Source organism: Pseudonaja textilis, chromosome 13 (genome assembly GCF_049901715.1).
Source record: "Pseudonaja textilis isolate UNSWEBS1 chromosome 13, rPseTex1.2, whole genome shotgun sequence".
NCBI lineage: Eukaryota > Metazoa > Chordata > Lepidosauria > Squamata > Elapidae > Pseudonaja > Pseudonaja textilis.
In genome coordinates, this window is record NC_142002.1 from 20,157,081 (window position 1) to 20,174,447 (window position 17,367).

At 46.3% G+C, this 17,367-nt stretch overlaps 1 protein-coding gene across 2 annotated transcripts; it reads left to right on the forward strand.

Moving 5' to 3' along the window:
- The first annotated feature begins 198 nt into the window (after positions 1-198).
- Positions 199-13,745, forward strand: FAN1 (FANCD2 and FANCI associated nuclease 1). Of its 2 annotated transcripts, none has more exons than XM_087941696.1 (14): positions 199-399; positions 1,512-2,896; positions 3,292-3,432; positions 3,691-3,886; positions 5,882-6,115; positions 7,521-7,652; positions 8,442-8,550; positions 9,700-9,819; positions 10,475-10,639; positions 10,837-10,990; positions 11,499-11,602; positions 12,022-12,216; positions 12,996-13,124; positions 13,541-13,745. In XM_087941696.1, the coding sequence occupies exons 2-14, from the start codon at positions 1,627-1,629 to the stop codon at positions 13,676-13,678; spliced, it is 3,087 nt and encodes a 1,028-aa protein (XP_087797822.1). In that variant the 5' UTR covers positions 199-399; positions 1,512-1,626; the 3' UTR covers positions 13,679-13,745. The 2 variants fall into 2 exon arrangements, with proteins under 2 accessions (XP_087797822.1, XP_026565638.1); XM_026709853.2 differs by having other exon boundaries at positions 267-403.
- Positions 13,746-17,367: the final 3,622 nt, after the last annotated feature.

Genomic DNA, 17,367 nt, shown 5'->3' on the forward strand with positions numbered 1-17,367 from the left:
TGAAATTGGAAGGTTTGGGCTCTCTAAATTTGAAGAAAACAGGCTCAACGCAATTTGCTGCTGTGATTTCTGGCTGCCGATCGACCGCTCCAGCATCGACCTTGCATGCCTGGATCCGGGATGGATTGCAACGGCCTGGCGGCGAAATGGAACGTTGCGCAGGCAAAGAGGCTTCCCCGGCACGAGGGAAGTTTCCGCGCATGCGCAGCCCGTAAGCAACTGCAATTGTGTTTAAATGAATTTTTTGCTTAGCCCAGCCCGGGTCTCGTTTTTAATCGCATTCCTTTGCCCTCCCCTGCATTGCTACCTCGCGCTGCTTTTTCACCCGGGACGCCTTTTTCCACCAATGCAATTTTTATTATTTTTGCGCAATGCAATAAGGGATCCCAGGATGGAATAGTAGGTACTGCGGGGTAGTCGCAAGGAAAGTCTTTAAATGCTGAACTTGGCACAATTCTGTCTCTGCGGCTTATAGTTTTGCTTCGCTTCGCCTTTGCCTCTCTGGCGAGCTTTGGGGTTCCAGCTGGAGGCTCAGAGTAATGGACAATCCCATTTTTCATATTTAGTGTAAAATGAAAGGTTGGGAAATGACAGGAGCAGCTGAAATCTGAGCCGTGCAAAAGGCATTGCTTTTAGAAGTGGCTGTCTTGTCAAGAAAGGGGAAAAGACAGAAAGACAAATATATAAATGTAAATAAATAGAATATATACAGATATAAATGTAGAGACAAATAGAGACAAATATGTAAAGAGATAAAAGATAGAGACAAATATGTAAAGCTAGCTGGATGATAATAGTAAGATATAGGTTACAGATAGATGAGAGGTGATAAATATGAAGATAGATATATATGATTGATAAATAGATAGATGGATGGATGGATGATAGTGTAGACAGGTAGATAGATAGATAGATAGATAGATAGATAGATAGATAGATAGATAGATAGATAGATAGATAGATAGATAGATAGATAGATAGATAGATAAAGAAATGTGTAGGAATGGAATATAGCTAAACTCTGCCCAGAGTTTGAGAGTTGGGAGGCGTTCAGGTTTATTATGGTTGTTAGTATACACATAATTTACAATTAGATTCACAAAGAATATTGAAATAATTATTTGTGGAATCCGCAGGGACTAAAACTCTTGAATGCAAAACCTCTCCCAGTGCTGTCACTCTTAATTATACAGGCTGCTGAAGTCTTGTTAAATCAACTAACCTGGACAATTTCAAGTTCACTTTCTCCATGAAATTGAACTTGAAAGCAGATCTAGAAGAAAATGAGATTTAACACACCACTTCCCTCCTAAAAAACTTTTTTAATCCGGATCCTGTCACCACTTCAGTGACACATGAAGGATTCTATGAAGCTCAATTCATGAAATTCTTTGGCCCTTTTTGAAATGCTAACTCTCTGCTTCTCACAAAAGGGAAATGCAGACATCATGCATTGTTATTTTTTTTCTGCACAACATTAACGTGGCTTCTGCTCTTTTCCCTCCCTTCAGACAAGAGAGAAGATAATGTATAGCAAGTGAGATCGGAGGGAATTTATGTTGTCGTGAAACAAGGCTGTGTTTAAAAGGCAGCCCTTCCGTTTTCACCATGCTTTAGGGTCGTGCAATGGCAGAAGATGGGCCTCCGGATAAGAAAAAACCCAGGAGAAACTCATCCCTCTGTCAGAGCAAGAAAAAAACTGCAAGAAAAAATGGCAAAGAGGAGCTTTCTCCAGCCCCAAACTCTTCTTCCATCGTTTCCCTTTTTAGCAACGCTCCTCCCGCCAGAGTTGCCTGCCCCTTGTGTGGCCAGATGATACCAAGGTACAGAATCAACCAGCATATCGATGAAGAATGCAAAAATAATCAGAACGAGGACAACATCAATGTGATTGGCTTAGTGTCGGCTGTCACCCCTGGGTCATCAGCCGAAACTGAGCCTGTGGGCTCAAGTCCCTATTTTGCAGCTAAGCTCTCGACTCCAGAAAAGAATTATAGCCTTTCCGGAGAAGACAGTCTGGAAACAAAAAGCGAGTCGGGAGAAAAGGCAAGTCCCTATTTTAAGAAAGCTGGAAAAGTAGTCCTGCTTGATGATCAACCTAGAGTTGGGGCCATTAAAAATATCTCCCTGGGAAGCTTGTCGACCAGATTGTCCAGGAGGTGGCGTGGTCGCAGCAGGGATGGGTTGACTCAAGATGGCCAACCTTCTCCAACTCAAGTTGGCACCACAGAGCAGAAACCCAACCAGAAACCTTGGGGTGAAGATTCCCTGAAGGAGAACCAGTTGTCCCCGTCTCAGTTTGGATGGACAACTGGAGCTCTGAATAAGGAGTGTGACATCTCAAGTTTGGGACAACAAGATGACTCAGGACCTCTCTCTCGTGGCCTGAATGATTCTGCTCTGGTATCACTCAGTTGCAGAGAACTTGGGCTGTCAAGAAAAGGCCATCAGCAGGTCAGTAACCCCCAGAAGAACCCAGATGTTTACCAGTTGGGGATATCTTCGTTAGCTGAGGAGGAAGGGGTGACAGCAACTTTCCCTAAAGAAGAGCCACCCAAGCTGGAATCCCAGAGTTTCTCCCCTAACAAGCCAGATCCAATGACAGAAGAAGACTATCATCATGAGATGCAACCGTTATCCAGTTCCACAGGAGAATCCTCTGTGGAAGATGAGGCCGGAACAGAAGTTGAGGATGAATTATGTTTGGCAACTATAGAAAAAGCCAGTTTTCTAAATTCAAGCGGGAACGTTAGGCCTGGCCTGGATTCACCTGGGCATCCCTATTACCTTCGAAATTTTCTCATGGTGCTGGAGGCCGTGCTGGAGAACGAAGATGACCGGAGACTGTTCAATGAGGAAGATTTAGAGGTCATCGCTCGGTTCTACAAGCTTTCAGGTAGCTTGAATTTATAATTGGCTTAATGACCAGGGGATCCGCTCAATGCCTGCAGTCACAGGCTTCACAAACATAGCAAAAACAGAGGTAAAATCAAATTGGTTCATGGGGGTGACTTGATCCATGACTAAAATTCTGGCTTCAGTTGTCATAAGTCAAGGATTACCTAAAGGGTGGATTTATGATTCTACATTTAGCCTGTAAGCCGTTGCGTTTGTCCAGAAAGCCTCACTTATCATTCAATTGCTTGACACATTGGAAATGTTGGGTCGGCCGCTCTTCCTGGCAAAGATTCCCTGGCAAAAATCCGGTTGTTTCCCCAGAACTTCCACTTTTTTCAGACCTCTTTGTAAAAAACATACTTTCTTCCTTCTCGTATTACAATTCCATTGCAGGCAGCGGACAGAAACTTTACGTTCGGCTTTTCCAACGTAAACTGGCCTGGATAAAGACGAATAAAATAGAATATGCCGAGATCAGCTCGGATCTTTCGCCCGTCATCCAAGAGCTTGTTGAAGCAGGATTCCTGCAGTCTGGTAGGTCCGCTGATAAGGCGGGTGCAAAACCCTTTGGGTCCACTAATTTAGAGGTGTTCTTGTTGGCCCAAGAGAGTTCGAGGCTTCTAAAGCAATGACCCCCCCCAGTTCTTTGGGGAGGGGGCTGAGAACGGCATTTAATAAAAACCTCCAGTGATTTCTGGTGGCAAGTTGATCCACTGGTTAATTGCCTTTACTGTTAGAAGTTTCTCCACGGTTTTTGTCCCCAAGGATTGACATTTTTCCTCCTCTTCGCAGAAGCCGAACTGCAAAACCTGTCAGAAGTCCTTGACTTACTTTCCGCTCCCGAGTTGAAAACTTTAGCGAAAGCATTTCACTTGAAAAACCCAACTTCTCCCAAGCAGCAACTTCTGGAAGATTTCCTCCGGTTGGCGAGACAGCGCTCCGTCTTTGGCACGTGCCAAGCTGGGATTGGCAGTGTCATTCTGAAGAGGTAAAACCTTCAGGGCCCTCGTAAAAGACAGAGCAGAAGTCTGCCTCAGAACAGAGACAGGAACAGAATGACAGAGTTGGAAGGGAACCTTGGAGGTCTTCTAGTCCAACCCCTTGCTTAGGCAGGAACCCCTACGCCACTTCTGACAAATGGTTATCTAACCTCTTTTTAAAAATTCCCAGTGTTGGAGTAATTCCCAACTTCTGGAGGCATGCAGTTCCGCTGGTTAATTGTTGTCACTGTCAGAAAATTTCTCTTTAGTTCTAGGTCGCTTCTCTCCTTGATGAGTTTCCATCCATGTAGGAATAATCTGATTCCACCAATGGAGCAGGGAGTTAATTTTGTATTCATTAAAGATGCAGAATCGTATCATCTTGATATGTTATTAGGATTTTCCCCCCAGGCTTTTAACTCTGTTGATAGGACAGATTTATAAGGCGCAAAGACAAGATGGTGAGTTGCTTTTTTTTTTAATTGGAATTGCTGAGGCTTCTGTGAATGGCAGCCCACATTTTTCCTCCGGGGAAGGCACAATTTTTCCCCTCCCTCCTTAACCTAGTTTTTTTTTTTCAGCAGGCGGTTGCTTCCCAGTCCTGCTTCTTTTGATAAGGCACATTTGAACGCCGTGCTAATTCTGAGCGGTGGGATTTATCTTGATGGATGTGTGGATAATTGGGAGGCAGATCTTGACGCTTCAGCTGCCAGGCTGTCTTGTGGAAAAGGAAGGAGGCGGAAGCCAAGTGACGGGGCTCAGATGAAAGGAGGAATTTTAAGGAGGGATTTTGGAGAGAGGGCTGTTTTTTTAAAAAAAAAGAGGAAGGAAGGAAGCTTGGAGGATCAAAGGGGAGAATGGGAAAAGAGAAATGTCATTCTAGAACAGGGGTCTTCAACCTTGGCAACTTTTAAGCCTGGGTGGGGAATTCTGGGAGTTGAAGTCCTCCAGCCTTAAAGTCACCAAGGCTGAAGACGCCTGCTCTAGAGGAAAGCTGTTCTCAACCATTCCAGAGGAACTTTGGGAGAGAATTTTGGTTAGGTCCCTGATTTGAACCTTTCCTATTATTATTATTATTATTATTATTATTATTATTATTATTATTATTATTACATACATAATAATAATAATAATAATAATAATAATAATATTTGGGTGGGGGGGAGATTATGTAACAGAACATGGGAAATTTTTGCACAACAGATCCTGTACATAGAATTGGTATCTTCTGAACAGACAGCGTAAAACTAGCTCAGTGATGCTTTAAAACCGGTCTTAAAATCGGGTTCAATCATGCAATGATTTAACATAATTCTGCACCAACTTACGATGGAAATTCCAGTCCCCAATTTTGGTCATAAACTGTGGACTGTCAGTAGAGTTTAACAATTGCCATTTCTGCAGCTGGTTTGTAGCGATACTCTACAACTGCACCAACTTACTATGGAATTACAGCCACAACTCGAGGTCTTACAAGAAATAGTATAGGTAGCTACAACGGCACCAACTTATGGTGAAAATTCCAATCCCAATAGTGGTTGTAGGCCAAAGACTATCAGAAAAATTCCCCAGTTCTGCAGCTGGTGGAGAGAATGCAGTTATTGATAGCAATAGCAATAGCACTTAGACTTATATACTGCTTTATAGTGTGTTTTAGCCCCCTCTAAGCAGCTTACAGAGTCAGCCTCTTGCCCCCAACTATCTGGGTCCTCATTTTACCCACCTGGGAAGGAAGGATGGAAGGCTGAGTCAACCTGGAGCCTGGTGGGATTTGAACTGCCAAATTGCAGGCAGCCAGCAGTCAGCAGAAGGAGCCTGCAGTACTGCACTCTGACCACTCCACTGCGCCACCGTGGCTCATACCTTCAGTCATTCCAACTTAGGATAGAAATTGCATTCCTGATGGTGGTTGTAAGTCAAGAGCTTGTTGCACGGTTGCTATTTCTGCAGCTGGGTGGAGAGAATTCTAGCACCGATTCCTTCTCTTCCCCTCTGGTTTCCAGGGCTAAAGTTCTTGCGGGGAAATGCATCAAGGTTTGTAGAGGGCCTCGTGGTGTGTTTTCCCATGTGCTGTTGCTTTTCTCTCTGACGGATCCCGTGGAGGAGGAAGACGCCGGAAGTGGTGGCCAAAGACAACTTTCTACGGTACTCATGGTCAACATGGGCCGGACCATCTTCCCCACTTACACCGTCAACCGGAAAACGCCCATATTTCAAGATCGGGATGATTTCCTTAGGTAGGGAAAAAAAAAAATCAATCTAGGTTTGTCTATGGAGACTCTCATTCTTCCAGGCTATGACTGACCCAAAAGTGCTTTCCCCACCCACCCACTCACCCTTCAAAAGGCCAACTGGACTTCGTTTCTTTCTTGAAGACGTTTCGCTTCTCATCCAAGAAGCTTCTTCAGTTGTGACTGGGTTCTAGGTTTTAATCTGGGCGTTCTAGGTTACTCTTGTTTCTTCCTGACATGGATTTCTCTTTTTTTTCCATTGAGAAACTCCAGTCAATATATTTTCATTCTCTTCTTTTTGTGTGCGCAACCATCCTCTAAGAAATGAATGACATGAATGACGTTAGGTGTAAACACACACACACACACACACACTGTGTCCTAACCACAGACAATCCTCCCAACTTTTTTCAAAGCCCACGAGGTAGGTTTTGTTTTAAGGGGCTCATAGCAGGGAGCATTTTTAAAAAAAATTGGGTTTGTTGTTAGTCGTTCTTGCGTCTGATTATGTGCCAGTGAGATATTTATAAGCAGTCCTTGGTTACTGACTGCCCAGTTTAGCCACCCAAATTATGGTGATGTTCAAAAAAGTTTATGATCAGTTCTTGTACTAATGGCTGCCATGATGTCCCTGTGATGACTTGGTCAAAATTGGCCGACTTGCACATTTATGACAGTGCAAGCTTCATAGCCGACTTCTAACCAGCAGAGTCAATGGGGAAACCAGCGGGAAGTCGTGAGTTGCAATCCCGTCATGTTGCCCTTAACCCGTGTGATTCACTTAATGTCCATGGTGGAAGTGAGGTTGTGATGAGTGTCGCGGTCATCTGCTGTCTCACTTAACAGCTGCATCCTTTAGCAATGGAGGTGCCGGTTCCAATTGAGGTCATTGACCGAGGACTACCTCTTCCCATCGCTGTCAGATTTCCAAGTGATGAAATAAATTTAAAAAGAAAAGAACAAAGTCCGTCTTCCGAAACAAATTCTTTTATTTAGGGAAGCATCAAATTGGCAAAGTCCATGGTAATTCTGGATCTGACACAACCCGGAATTACCCCACAATATTACAAGTTAGAAACAAGCCCCAAAAGTCACATTCTCCAATAGAAGTAATTCAACGTTGCTTGATGTCATAAGCACAGACAGATCATTTCCCACGGGAAGAAGAATCACCTAGCCTAAACAACTCTACTTCCACTCCTCCCCACTTAGGAATGTGGCGAGCTCGAAATCCTTTCCCCCATGACTGCCACAGAGAAAGTAAGAAAAAGACTACATACTAAGGCTAACTAAAATGGCTACACTTATGTCCATTTCGGGCTAGACAGTAGCATTACTTGTGATAGGATAAGGTGGGGGAAACAATCATCTTCAGAACGAGTTGCAATGACCAATTTTCATTTCTCCCTAGGTATGCTGCCGCTGTGCACACCTCTAATGATATTTCCGTGGCAATGACCGGTGGGAAGTGGGAAGAGGCGCGCTGCTTGTACGAGGCCGCAAAAGCATCTTGGCAGGAGCTGACAGGACACCCTTCCCTCAGGTGTGTGGATGGAGGGATGGAGAAGATTCCCCCACTGGAACGGGATGTGGGAATGGACGTGGCGGGGGAGAGAGGCTGCCAGAGGAACAGCGCGATAAGAGAAGACGTGGCCCTGAGCTGCATAACAGGAAGGGAAAGAAACTCCAGAGAGGAACCTCCCTAACTCCTCAGACTGTAAAAGAGACCAAAGGAGATTGGCACTATCAGAGTTGCAAGGTTGACGTCAGCCTTCTGACGAGCAGCAGCAGCAGCGTGGTGGTGGCCTAGTGATGAAGGCGCTCGCCTCCCACTCAGAAGGTTGAGAGTTCAATCCTAGGTCCCGGCAGATGTTTCTCAGGGAGCAAAGAAAAAATATCTGCTGTGAACTCCGCTTAGGTGTTGGGAAAGGCATCCGGCCAGTAAATGCTCAGCTCCATTCAGTTGCCCCGAATTAAGGGATTGCAGGGTCGTAAAAAGGGAATTTTTATGTCAATTTTTCTCACCTAGAAAGACAGATGAGCCAGCCCTACTTTATTGTAAGGCTACCTTGACAGAGTCTTGCAAGCTTGGTAGATTAGAAATGGGAGATGACGGAAAGAAGGAAATTTTGATCAACTCTCAGAGAGAGAGAAAATAAAGTATAAACGTACTTATAACTGCTGGTAAGATAGAAATCCACTTCCCTCCCCTCTTTTCCATTTCTTTAATATATATCTATACTGTATACTGTATCCTATACGGCCCAGAGATTTGGGGTGCAGTCAGCCATGATCTGGCAAAGAAGATTGACTTCTGGGTTTTCTCTCGCAGCCGTCACCGAGCCCTCCCAGAATACCTGCGGCGTTTCACTGTGGGATGGTTGTACACACGGATCCTGTCGCAGGGGGTAGAGATCCTGCAGAGGCTTCACCTGTACCAGGTAACAGATCTCTTCAGAAGATCGGCAGCTTCTTGTTATCCCGAGGGCTTCATGGTAGATCGCAAGGTGGCCTCCTGTCCAAGGAGAGACGAGCTTTGAGCTTGGTTTCCTGAGCCAGCCCATGGTGAACCATCGGCTCGCTTAACAAGAGAGCCCTTCATTTTACGACGATAGCATTCACTGAACCACCTCTTCAAAAAAAGCTCACAAAATCAGCCTGGTCCCCTTATTGGCTTGTTTTTATGACCATTGCAACTTAAAACTCTGATGGGCAGTTTCAAGACTCTAATCTTCTGGCTGAATAGAGAGACAAGCAGTGCAACACTACAAAGGCTTCCACGCAAAGTCCACTTATTGGATTGAATTAGGCATCCTCAAATATAACTCACAGTTATGTTGAGATTCATCTAACATCCAATGTTTGCCACAATAGTTGCCTCCATAGTGTGAAAAGATGGTTATCTTCATCCCATAGTGTTATAGCAAAGGAAATCTCCCTTTTCAATGCTGAGTCCAGGTAAGAATGCCCAAAAAACTCCCCCAGCCCAACCAGAGATCCAATCAGTGACCAATCAGGATTACAGATGTGACCACGTGACATGAACTATGTCTCCCAAGAGGCGTTAACTACATTTCCCATGAAGCATTCCCTTAAGGGGACAGCTCTCATTCCCAAACTAACTATATACTGTCTAACCAGCGCAGGCAGGCTCCATTATGGTCATAAGCCAAAGGACTTGCCTGTAGCGTCAATCTTTTCTTCCTTCCTTTTTTTCCTCTTTCTTTTCAGCAGCATAGAAAGCATTTTGATAACTTCTCGCCCTCTGGAGGTGCGCGGTGTGTCTCGTGGCCAAGAGAACCATTTTATAGATGTCTCACCATCTTCTGCCTCCTTCACATCCTCTGCAAACTATTAATGATGGTCTATTTTTAAGCTTCGCTCTTCCCCCGCTGCTATTTTTAATGCTTGCTGTTTCCACGTCTTCACGAGCGTCTCCAAGAATTGTCCTTCTGTTCTCCTGCTTTCTGCATGACAGCCTACCACAAGGTGTTGCATGGCCACGCAACGTCCATTGCTGAGTCAGGAGGCTGGCCACGATACTGGAGTTTTCGGCAACCTTCTCATGAGCTTCTCTGTCCCCTGGCTAGGAAGCTGTGGAGCAGCTGCAAGAACTTCTGGCTCAGCAAGACTACTGTGTGGACAGCCGAGGACAATGGTGGGAGCGTCTAGTTCTGAACTTTCACCAGCACTTGAAAGACACCAAGAAGGTAGCGTGCCTGGTGTGGTCTACGTGGTTATGGTGTCCTGGCAGACCAGGATGGGTTCTCCACAGGGGTGGGATTCTACTGGTTCGGGCGAACCAGATGTTAATGTCACAGCTGGTTCACTGAACTGGTATTTCAACCAACCAGTTGGCTCTGCCCCTCCAGCCCCTCCCCTCCCAGGCGTCTCCATGAGGTCCATTTTTGACGCAGGTAAGAGCAGGGTCTTCATGGAGGCTCTGGGAGGGGGAAAAACGGGCCTTCTGGAAGTCCGGGAACGGGCCTGTTTCTGGCTTCCGGTGGGCCTCCAGTGGCTGAGGGAGGCTGTTTTCCTCCTCCCAGAGACCCTAAGGAGGCCTCTGGACCCTTGGAAAGGCAAAACATGGCCTCCCCTGGGCTGTGGAGGCCCACCAGAAGCCGGAAACAGGACATTCCGGTAGGCCCCATCCATGCCCACCCAGCAACCGGGCAGAGGGAACTGGTTGCTGGGATTTTTGTATCCCGCCCCCGGTTCTCCAACGTTGGTCTTCCCAACAGCCTTCTTGTAGAAGACCTCCTTCTTCTGCATAAGAATCTTTCTGCCTGGTACTTGAGGAAATGACCCAAGTGCCTTGGTTCTGTTTTGCTAACCATCTCTCTGCAATGGCTGGTTGGGTGCTAGACTGTTGCGTCCCTCCGGAAAGGCCTCCTGGATCCCTTCCTTCGCCCAGGCCACCACCTTGGTCTCTCCCAGCGTGTCCAAAGGATGAAAGACACCCCAGCCTGCCAGAAGTTCAAGCATCTCCTTCTCGACCTGCCTCTTCTTTCGGTGGATGATGTTACCCATGTAAGTACGCCAACTTCTAACAAGGAATGGCGCAAATGTTTGTCGATGCGCTTCCTCCTGGGACCACTGCCTAACCCACTCTCTTTTCCCCCTCCGGTTGTTAACGCTGGTTGGGGAAACTTCTGGGGAACTTGGGGAGGGAGAAGACATCCCTGGTCTTGCTTTATCCCCTTAACTAGGATTCTTCCTTGACTTAGGTTACCATCAAAGGAAAACTCTGCCCGCAGACCGGGATGGGCAAATCCATGTTTATCCGGGAGAGTCAAACGGAGGGAGCGGAACCCTTGACGGTGGTTTGCTCCGTTGAGGAACTGGCTTTAGCCCACTACAAGCAGCAGGGCTTTGATCAAGGTCAGCTTCTTCCAGCTGCTTTGCTTTTTCCCCCATTTTGTTTTGCTTGGTTGCACTGCGGGGAGAATTAGGAAGGACCTCTGCTGATTCCCGCTCGCAAGAAGCTCACAGGGGTTTAAAAAAAAGAAGAAGAAAAAGTGACTTTTCTGATTAATTTCTCCAAGCATCACTTTGGAGGTAGCAATGGAGGAGCTGGGCGAGGAACAGGAGAGTTCTAGGTCTCCCTTCGTGAAAGGGCCTGTGAGAATGACCTTGGGAGTAGGAAGAATCACGGATCGGAAGGGACTTTGGAAGTCTCCTGGTCCAATTCAGGAGACAATTGGTTTCCAATCTCTTCTTGGAAGCCCAGTGAGAAGAGCTACAGACTTGGCAAGGCTGGCAAGGTTTAAGTCAAGGCGTAAGGCAATGTTGGGATGGCGATAAATAGGGCTGAATTGTTTTGGGGTTGGAACGTAAAACTATTCCAATTTTTTTTGTTCTTGTGACTTCCACTGCGGCTGTTCCCCAGGCATCCACGGCGAAGGGTCGACCTTCACCACCCTCTACGGCCTCCTGATGTGGGACATCCTTTTCATGGATGGCGTCCCTGATGTCTTTAGGAACTCATACCAGGTAAGCTTTGGGTTCAGAATGGGTAAAGAGGTAGAATATCTGTAGCTCAGGGTTGAATGGTGGGGTCCCTGGCGCTCTCTGAGCTTGGCGGTTTTCTTGCAGACATTTCAACACCCTGCTAGGTAATATCTTCAGTGCTGAAGGGAGGTGGGTTGGAGGGGGAGAGGAAGAGGACTGTGGAGTCCTTGGTGCTCTCTGAGCTCGGTTGCTTTCTTGCAAATGTTTCATGACCCAAATGGGTAACAACTTCAATTCTAGAAGGAGTGGGGTTTGCACTCCTTCCAGCGCTGATGATGTGACCTAGCTGGGTCATGAAACGTCTGTAAGAACAGTTCAACCCCGAGCTACAAATACTCTCTTCTGTCAAAAGTGTCTTTATGTGTGGGAGTTTTCAGTGGAATTATGTCCCCTGTCCCAAGGCTTTTCCCCTGGACCTGCACACAAGCAGTTTTTACAAGAATCGCCAGTCGGCCATTGAGGCAAAGTTGCAGTCGCTGCACGATGCATCAACGGAGACCCTCCAGAAGTGGGTGGGCGAAGTGTGGGAAGCCCAGGAGGGAAAAGCATCAGTGCTGATCAGTTGGGACCGCTTCTCTTCCCTCCAGCAAGCCCAGGTGAGTGGGGAACAACACCTCCTCCACGGAGCCCGTACTTTGCAGATGCTCAAAGTGCCAGATTCCCGACTAGCCTCTCCAGAGATGGTTCTGGAAACTGTGTGGAGCCCTGCTGCCAAAAAGGATGGACTGGGGTACTCTGGGAACTGAAGTCTATCCACTTCTGATAGTTAAGACTCTCTGATTACCTGATAGATAAGTTGCTGAGACTATAAGCCGTCCTTTGCCTATAGTTTTATAAGCACGGCGGTGCAGTGGTCAGAGTGCAGTACTGCAGGCTACTTCTGCTGACTGCCAGCTGACTGCAATTGGGCAGTTCAGTCCTTCACCAGGATCCAGGTCGACTCAGCTTTCCTTCCTTCCGATGTGGGTCAAATGAGGACCCAGATTGTTGGGGGTCAAGAGGCTGACTTTGTACACCGCTTAGAAAGGGCTGTCAAAAGAGGGTATATAATCTAAGGGCGATTGCTATTTGCATCCCACCAAGGAAATTATGGCTAACCTGGCACATGAAAAGAAATAAGGAGAAGCTTTATTACTAAGTAGTCTTTTAAGTTTCTCGAAGGGGCTTCTTGGAAACTTCTCAGCTCCCTTCAGGACCGGAGGAGGAGGAGGAGGAGGGAATGTACAATAGCGTACAAAAGGACTTTTGCAAAGCGGAGGGAAAGGATCACCTCGCTTTTCAGAGCAAAGCCCAGAAACAGAACACGATTCCCATGTGGCTTTGGAGGGGGCCTTCCTGAGGTTTAAAAAAACCCCACCCACCCCTTGTTTTGCAGAGCCTGGTCTGCTGCTTAGGGGGCCCCTTTCTGAGTGGCGTTTGCCGGCGACTCTCCCAGGACTTGCGCCATTGCAGGGGGGGCCTCCCAGATCTTGTCGTCTGGAAGGCGGAACGCGGGCAATTTAAGGTACCACCCCAGATTGATTCTTGAGTTTTATTTATTTTTGAATTTTTTTCATTGCCACCTACTCGCGCAAGGCGAGAACTTACGACGAGACACTTTGCAGACGGTTCAAAGCCCCAACAGACCTCTCCAGGCGGGCGGGTGTGTGTGTGGTGTACCTGGTTCCCCAAGTTTATATATGGCTGCCTCTGCCCCTCCTGTGGTCACGACTGCGTTTCGGGGGCTCGGCAACGGCCCACTTTTAAGGCTGTTTGCGGTGTTGTGTGACCGTGTTTGGGTATATTTTGCTATTTTTTTGGCGGGGGGGGAGGGTTTTACTAAAGAGAAGGCACTGCTTTGCTCGTTCAAATGGTGTAATGATTTGCACACTCTCTTCTGCCTCGTGTCCCCCCCTCCTCCCCCCCCACCCAACTTTTCAGCTGGTAGAAGTCAAGGGCCCCGGCGACCGCCTCTCGCACAAGCAGACGGTGTGGCTGGACAAGCTGCAGAAGTTGGGTGCGTCGGTCGAAGTTTGTCACGTGGAGGCCGTGGGGTCTAAAAGTCAGCGCCTGGGCTGAAGGGGGGCCGGGGGGGTAAAGGGGTGTTTCTGGGATCCAGTGCAATAAAAAAAATCTTCCGAGAACAGCGATGGGATTTTTCCCTTCGGTGCCTCTTTCGGATCTGCTTTGGCTTTGCTTCCAATTTTCCATCTTGTGTGCTTGCACCAAAGACACATTTCGGGCTGCTGCGTTTCATAACCACCACTGGGGGGGCGGAGGATGGGGGGAATTGGGCCCAGTCATATGGCGACCTGCTTAATGACTAACTCCAGGCTCAGTTATGGTCGTAAGTCAAGGACTAACTTTCATGCTCCTTTGCTGGGCGCCGTCTTTTCTTCAAATCCGAAGAGCAACACAAAAAGAGCCCGAGACGAGGAGAGGAAGAGGGCAGAGGTTGCTTTTTTTATTAAGTCTCGTCTATTTTGCAATTTCATACATCATTATGGCAGGTGGAAGGAGGTTCTCCTTGTCTGTTCTGCTGTGCTTAGGCAGACCCTCGCTCAGGAACACCAAAACTCAGTGGACTTCAACTCCCAGAATTCCCCAGGCAGCCATTTCTCTCATGCTGGCTGTGGAATTCTGGGAGTTGGTCTGTTAGTCTTAAAAGTTGGCAAGGATGCACACCTCTCGTCTCTTCCAAAAGCATAAAAATGGGATTTCTCTCTCCAGTCCCGGTCAGAGAATTCCAATTTTCCTGATGGTTTGGTTCACTTTTCCTTTAAAAAAAAAAAAAAGTCAAGCATATTTGAACTTTTAAAATACCTTTTTTTTTTTTTTTTGGAAAAGAGCCAGAATTTAACAAGAAGGACATGCAAAAAGCACCAGAATTGAAAGGACGGACCTTCTGCCAGGGTGAAACACATCTTTAGGATTGCTGATATGCCTAAGAAAATTACACACCCACGGTAAAAACATACCCACAGTACACTTTCTGGCGCGCAGCAGCTAAAATCTACTTGACGGTATCAAAAGTGATGTGGGGTTTTTTTATTATTATTATTTTTACACAGTTTAATTACAAGCAACCACCCTCCTTCAGTTCAAACAGCCCCCTTGCTATTAAACAAATGTACAAAAATAACCGTCTCTTCTTTTGCACAGTTACAAAAACTTCACTGTGGAAAGTACCTGCTTTGAAAAAAAAAAATAAAGTCAAGATATGGGGTCTGCTCGCTGGTGTTGGGGGAGGAATTCCCCACCTCACCCCTACTTTTAAGTTCACAAACGCCATCGAGTTGGCAGAAGACAAGAGCCAGGTTGACCAAGAGACCATTCGTGGTCTGGAAGCAGTTGGTTCTTGTTTTTCAAGTCTACGATGGGCTTTAAAATCTTCTCGAGAGAAACTCTATACTATCTTCTGGAGCTCCCTAACTATTCCTCCTTGGGTGGGGGGGAAAGGACCCTTTTGTCCTGTCCAGGATGAAGACCAAGGAGCAGCCAGCCATCCATCCATCCATCCACCCACCTCAACCAACCAACCAACCTTTCTCCTCTTCTCCACATCACCACCGCACGGCACACAAAGGCACTGGTAGAGCTACTGCAATCGGGTGGTCAGTCTGGGAAGTTTTGAGAGTTGGGCCGTCACATCTGGACGACATCAGAGAAGGCCCAGTTTGTGCCCAGAAAAAGGACTTGGATTTGTGGAGGCTTCAGAGGTTGCTAAGCCAAACAACTTCTTAGCCCAGGGTTTCCCAACCATGAAACTTTTAAGGTGTGCAGATGTCAACTTCCAGAAGTTGGCTTGGGAATTGTTGACGTCCACGTGTCTTAAAAGTTGTGTGGCTGGGAAGCCTGGTTTTAGAAATCCTCATCAGCACCATCCCATGGGGAAAAGAGATCATTTAGACCACCTGAAAGGCCAACAGGTCCCCAAGGCTGAATCCCTCACAACTTCCCTTCATTTCTGATCACCATATTCACTTCAAAGAGGTATTTTCACTTAAGACTAATAAAGATTCTATGGCCTGAGACCCTCATGTCAGGTTCTCCTGCTAAGCACGATTACTTAGTAAATAATGCTTATATTTCACCAGGCCTCTTTCCTGCCAAATTAACTGATCTACTGACCTGGCTAACCACAGGCCTACCTATACCTGCTTCACATACTACCATCCCACAAAGCCATTTTCTTCCCATTTGATCAGGCAACTATTTCAAAGGCAAAGTTCTAACATCCCACCAGGATTTTAAAAAAAAAGTCACACATTACAAAAATGCACAATTAAAAAAACTCCTGTTAAAAAGAGGATCAGGCGTACAAGACACATCTCAAAAAAAGTTAAATCACCTTAACGTAGTTACTGGGTTGTTTTTTTGTTTTTTTTTTGCAAAATATATATACTCGTCCCGCTTTCCTTAGCAAAATTTGATACACCTGAAAGGCCGTTAAGACTATGAAGCGTTAAGTAGAGAATCCGTATAAGAAAGTCACCTTAGTAAAAAGGAATTGATTTCTCCCACCCCTATGAAAAAATCCTGAACGCAAGGAACTCAACCGTAGGAAAATTAAGCTTTTGCTCCATTGACGATGATTAAAGATTTCAGTTATGTAATTAATTTACTGGAAGGATCAGCAACTGGGTGACCCACTTGTAGAAGCTTGGGGGGTGGGGTGGAAGGAGAAGAGATCGTAACGGACTTGATAACGGGACCCCAATTCAACAACGGTCAGTGAGACAGACTGCATATGGCACGGTCGATCCCCAGATTGTCCCACGCAGGAAGGGGGTCAATCCGGATCCCTTCCTTCCTTGTCCCAAACAGCAGAACTGTAACTATGTGCTATTTGTCCACTGCTGGATCAACACCAGTATCTCAAACATTGGAGAACCTCTGGGTAGGTCATCTTCTCCCAATGGGGCTGAACATAAGCCATGTTCCAGAGAGCAATCCATTTCACACACAGGCGAGGTTTCCATGGTTCCCTGACTAGGCCTTTCTGAAGGCACCTTTCCGCTACAGAATGGCAGAAAACCCATGTCCACCTGCTCAAGACAAAACACATGACTGGATGTCCCTGGCGTGTCGAGATTTGCCCCCAATCCTCTTAAAATTTCCCCCCATGCTGCACACCTCCCCACCTCAGATTCTGCGATCGAGAGCCCTGAAAGAGTTCAACCAACCATCTTGGTTGAATTCAACCTAAATCATTCTTGGCGACTTGAAGACGGGTGAACTTCAACCCCCAGCCATTCTGGGAGTTTGAAGTCCCACCATCTTAAAAAGTAGCCAAGGTTCATAAACACTGAACTAAACTGTTTAAAAAAAAAGGGGGAGTCCATAACTACGTATAAAAAACAGTATTTCCTTCCAAGAATGCTGATTCTAACCCAATCAAGGCCCATTCACAGTCAGTAATACTCAATAATTTGTCAGTTCCTGGCTAGAGGATTATAAATCCTTAAAGCACCTCCAGAAATCACTATGGAGACTGGAAACAGGCTACATCATCATCAAAATGCAGAATGTTAGCTTATCAAATGAATGTAACTGAGTTCCGGGCAAATACTAACGTCAATGCAAGAAAAGGCACTTTTAAGACTAGTGTTTAAAAAAATGTCATTTTTGCATACATGCTGGTAGAACGGTCTCAAACCATGGTGCCTGGAGCCAATTTGGGCAATTGTTTCTCTTTAATCTTTAACCAGATTAAAGCCGTAAGATTTTTTTCCAGCTAGTTTTCTTTTGTTATTTCTTGATTTTAA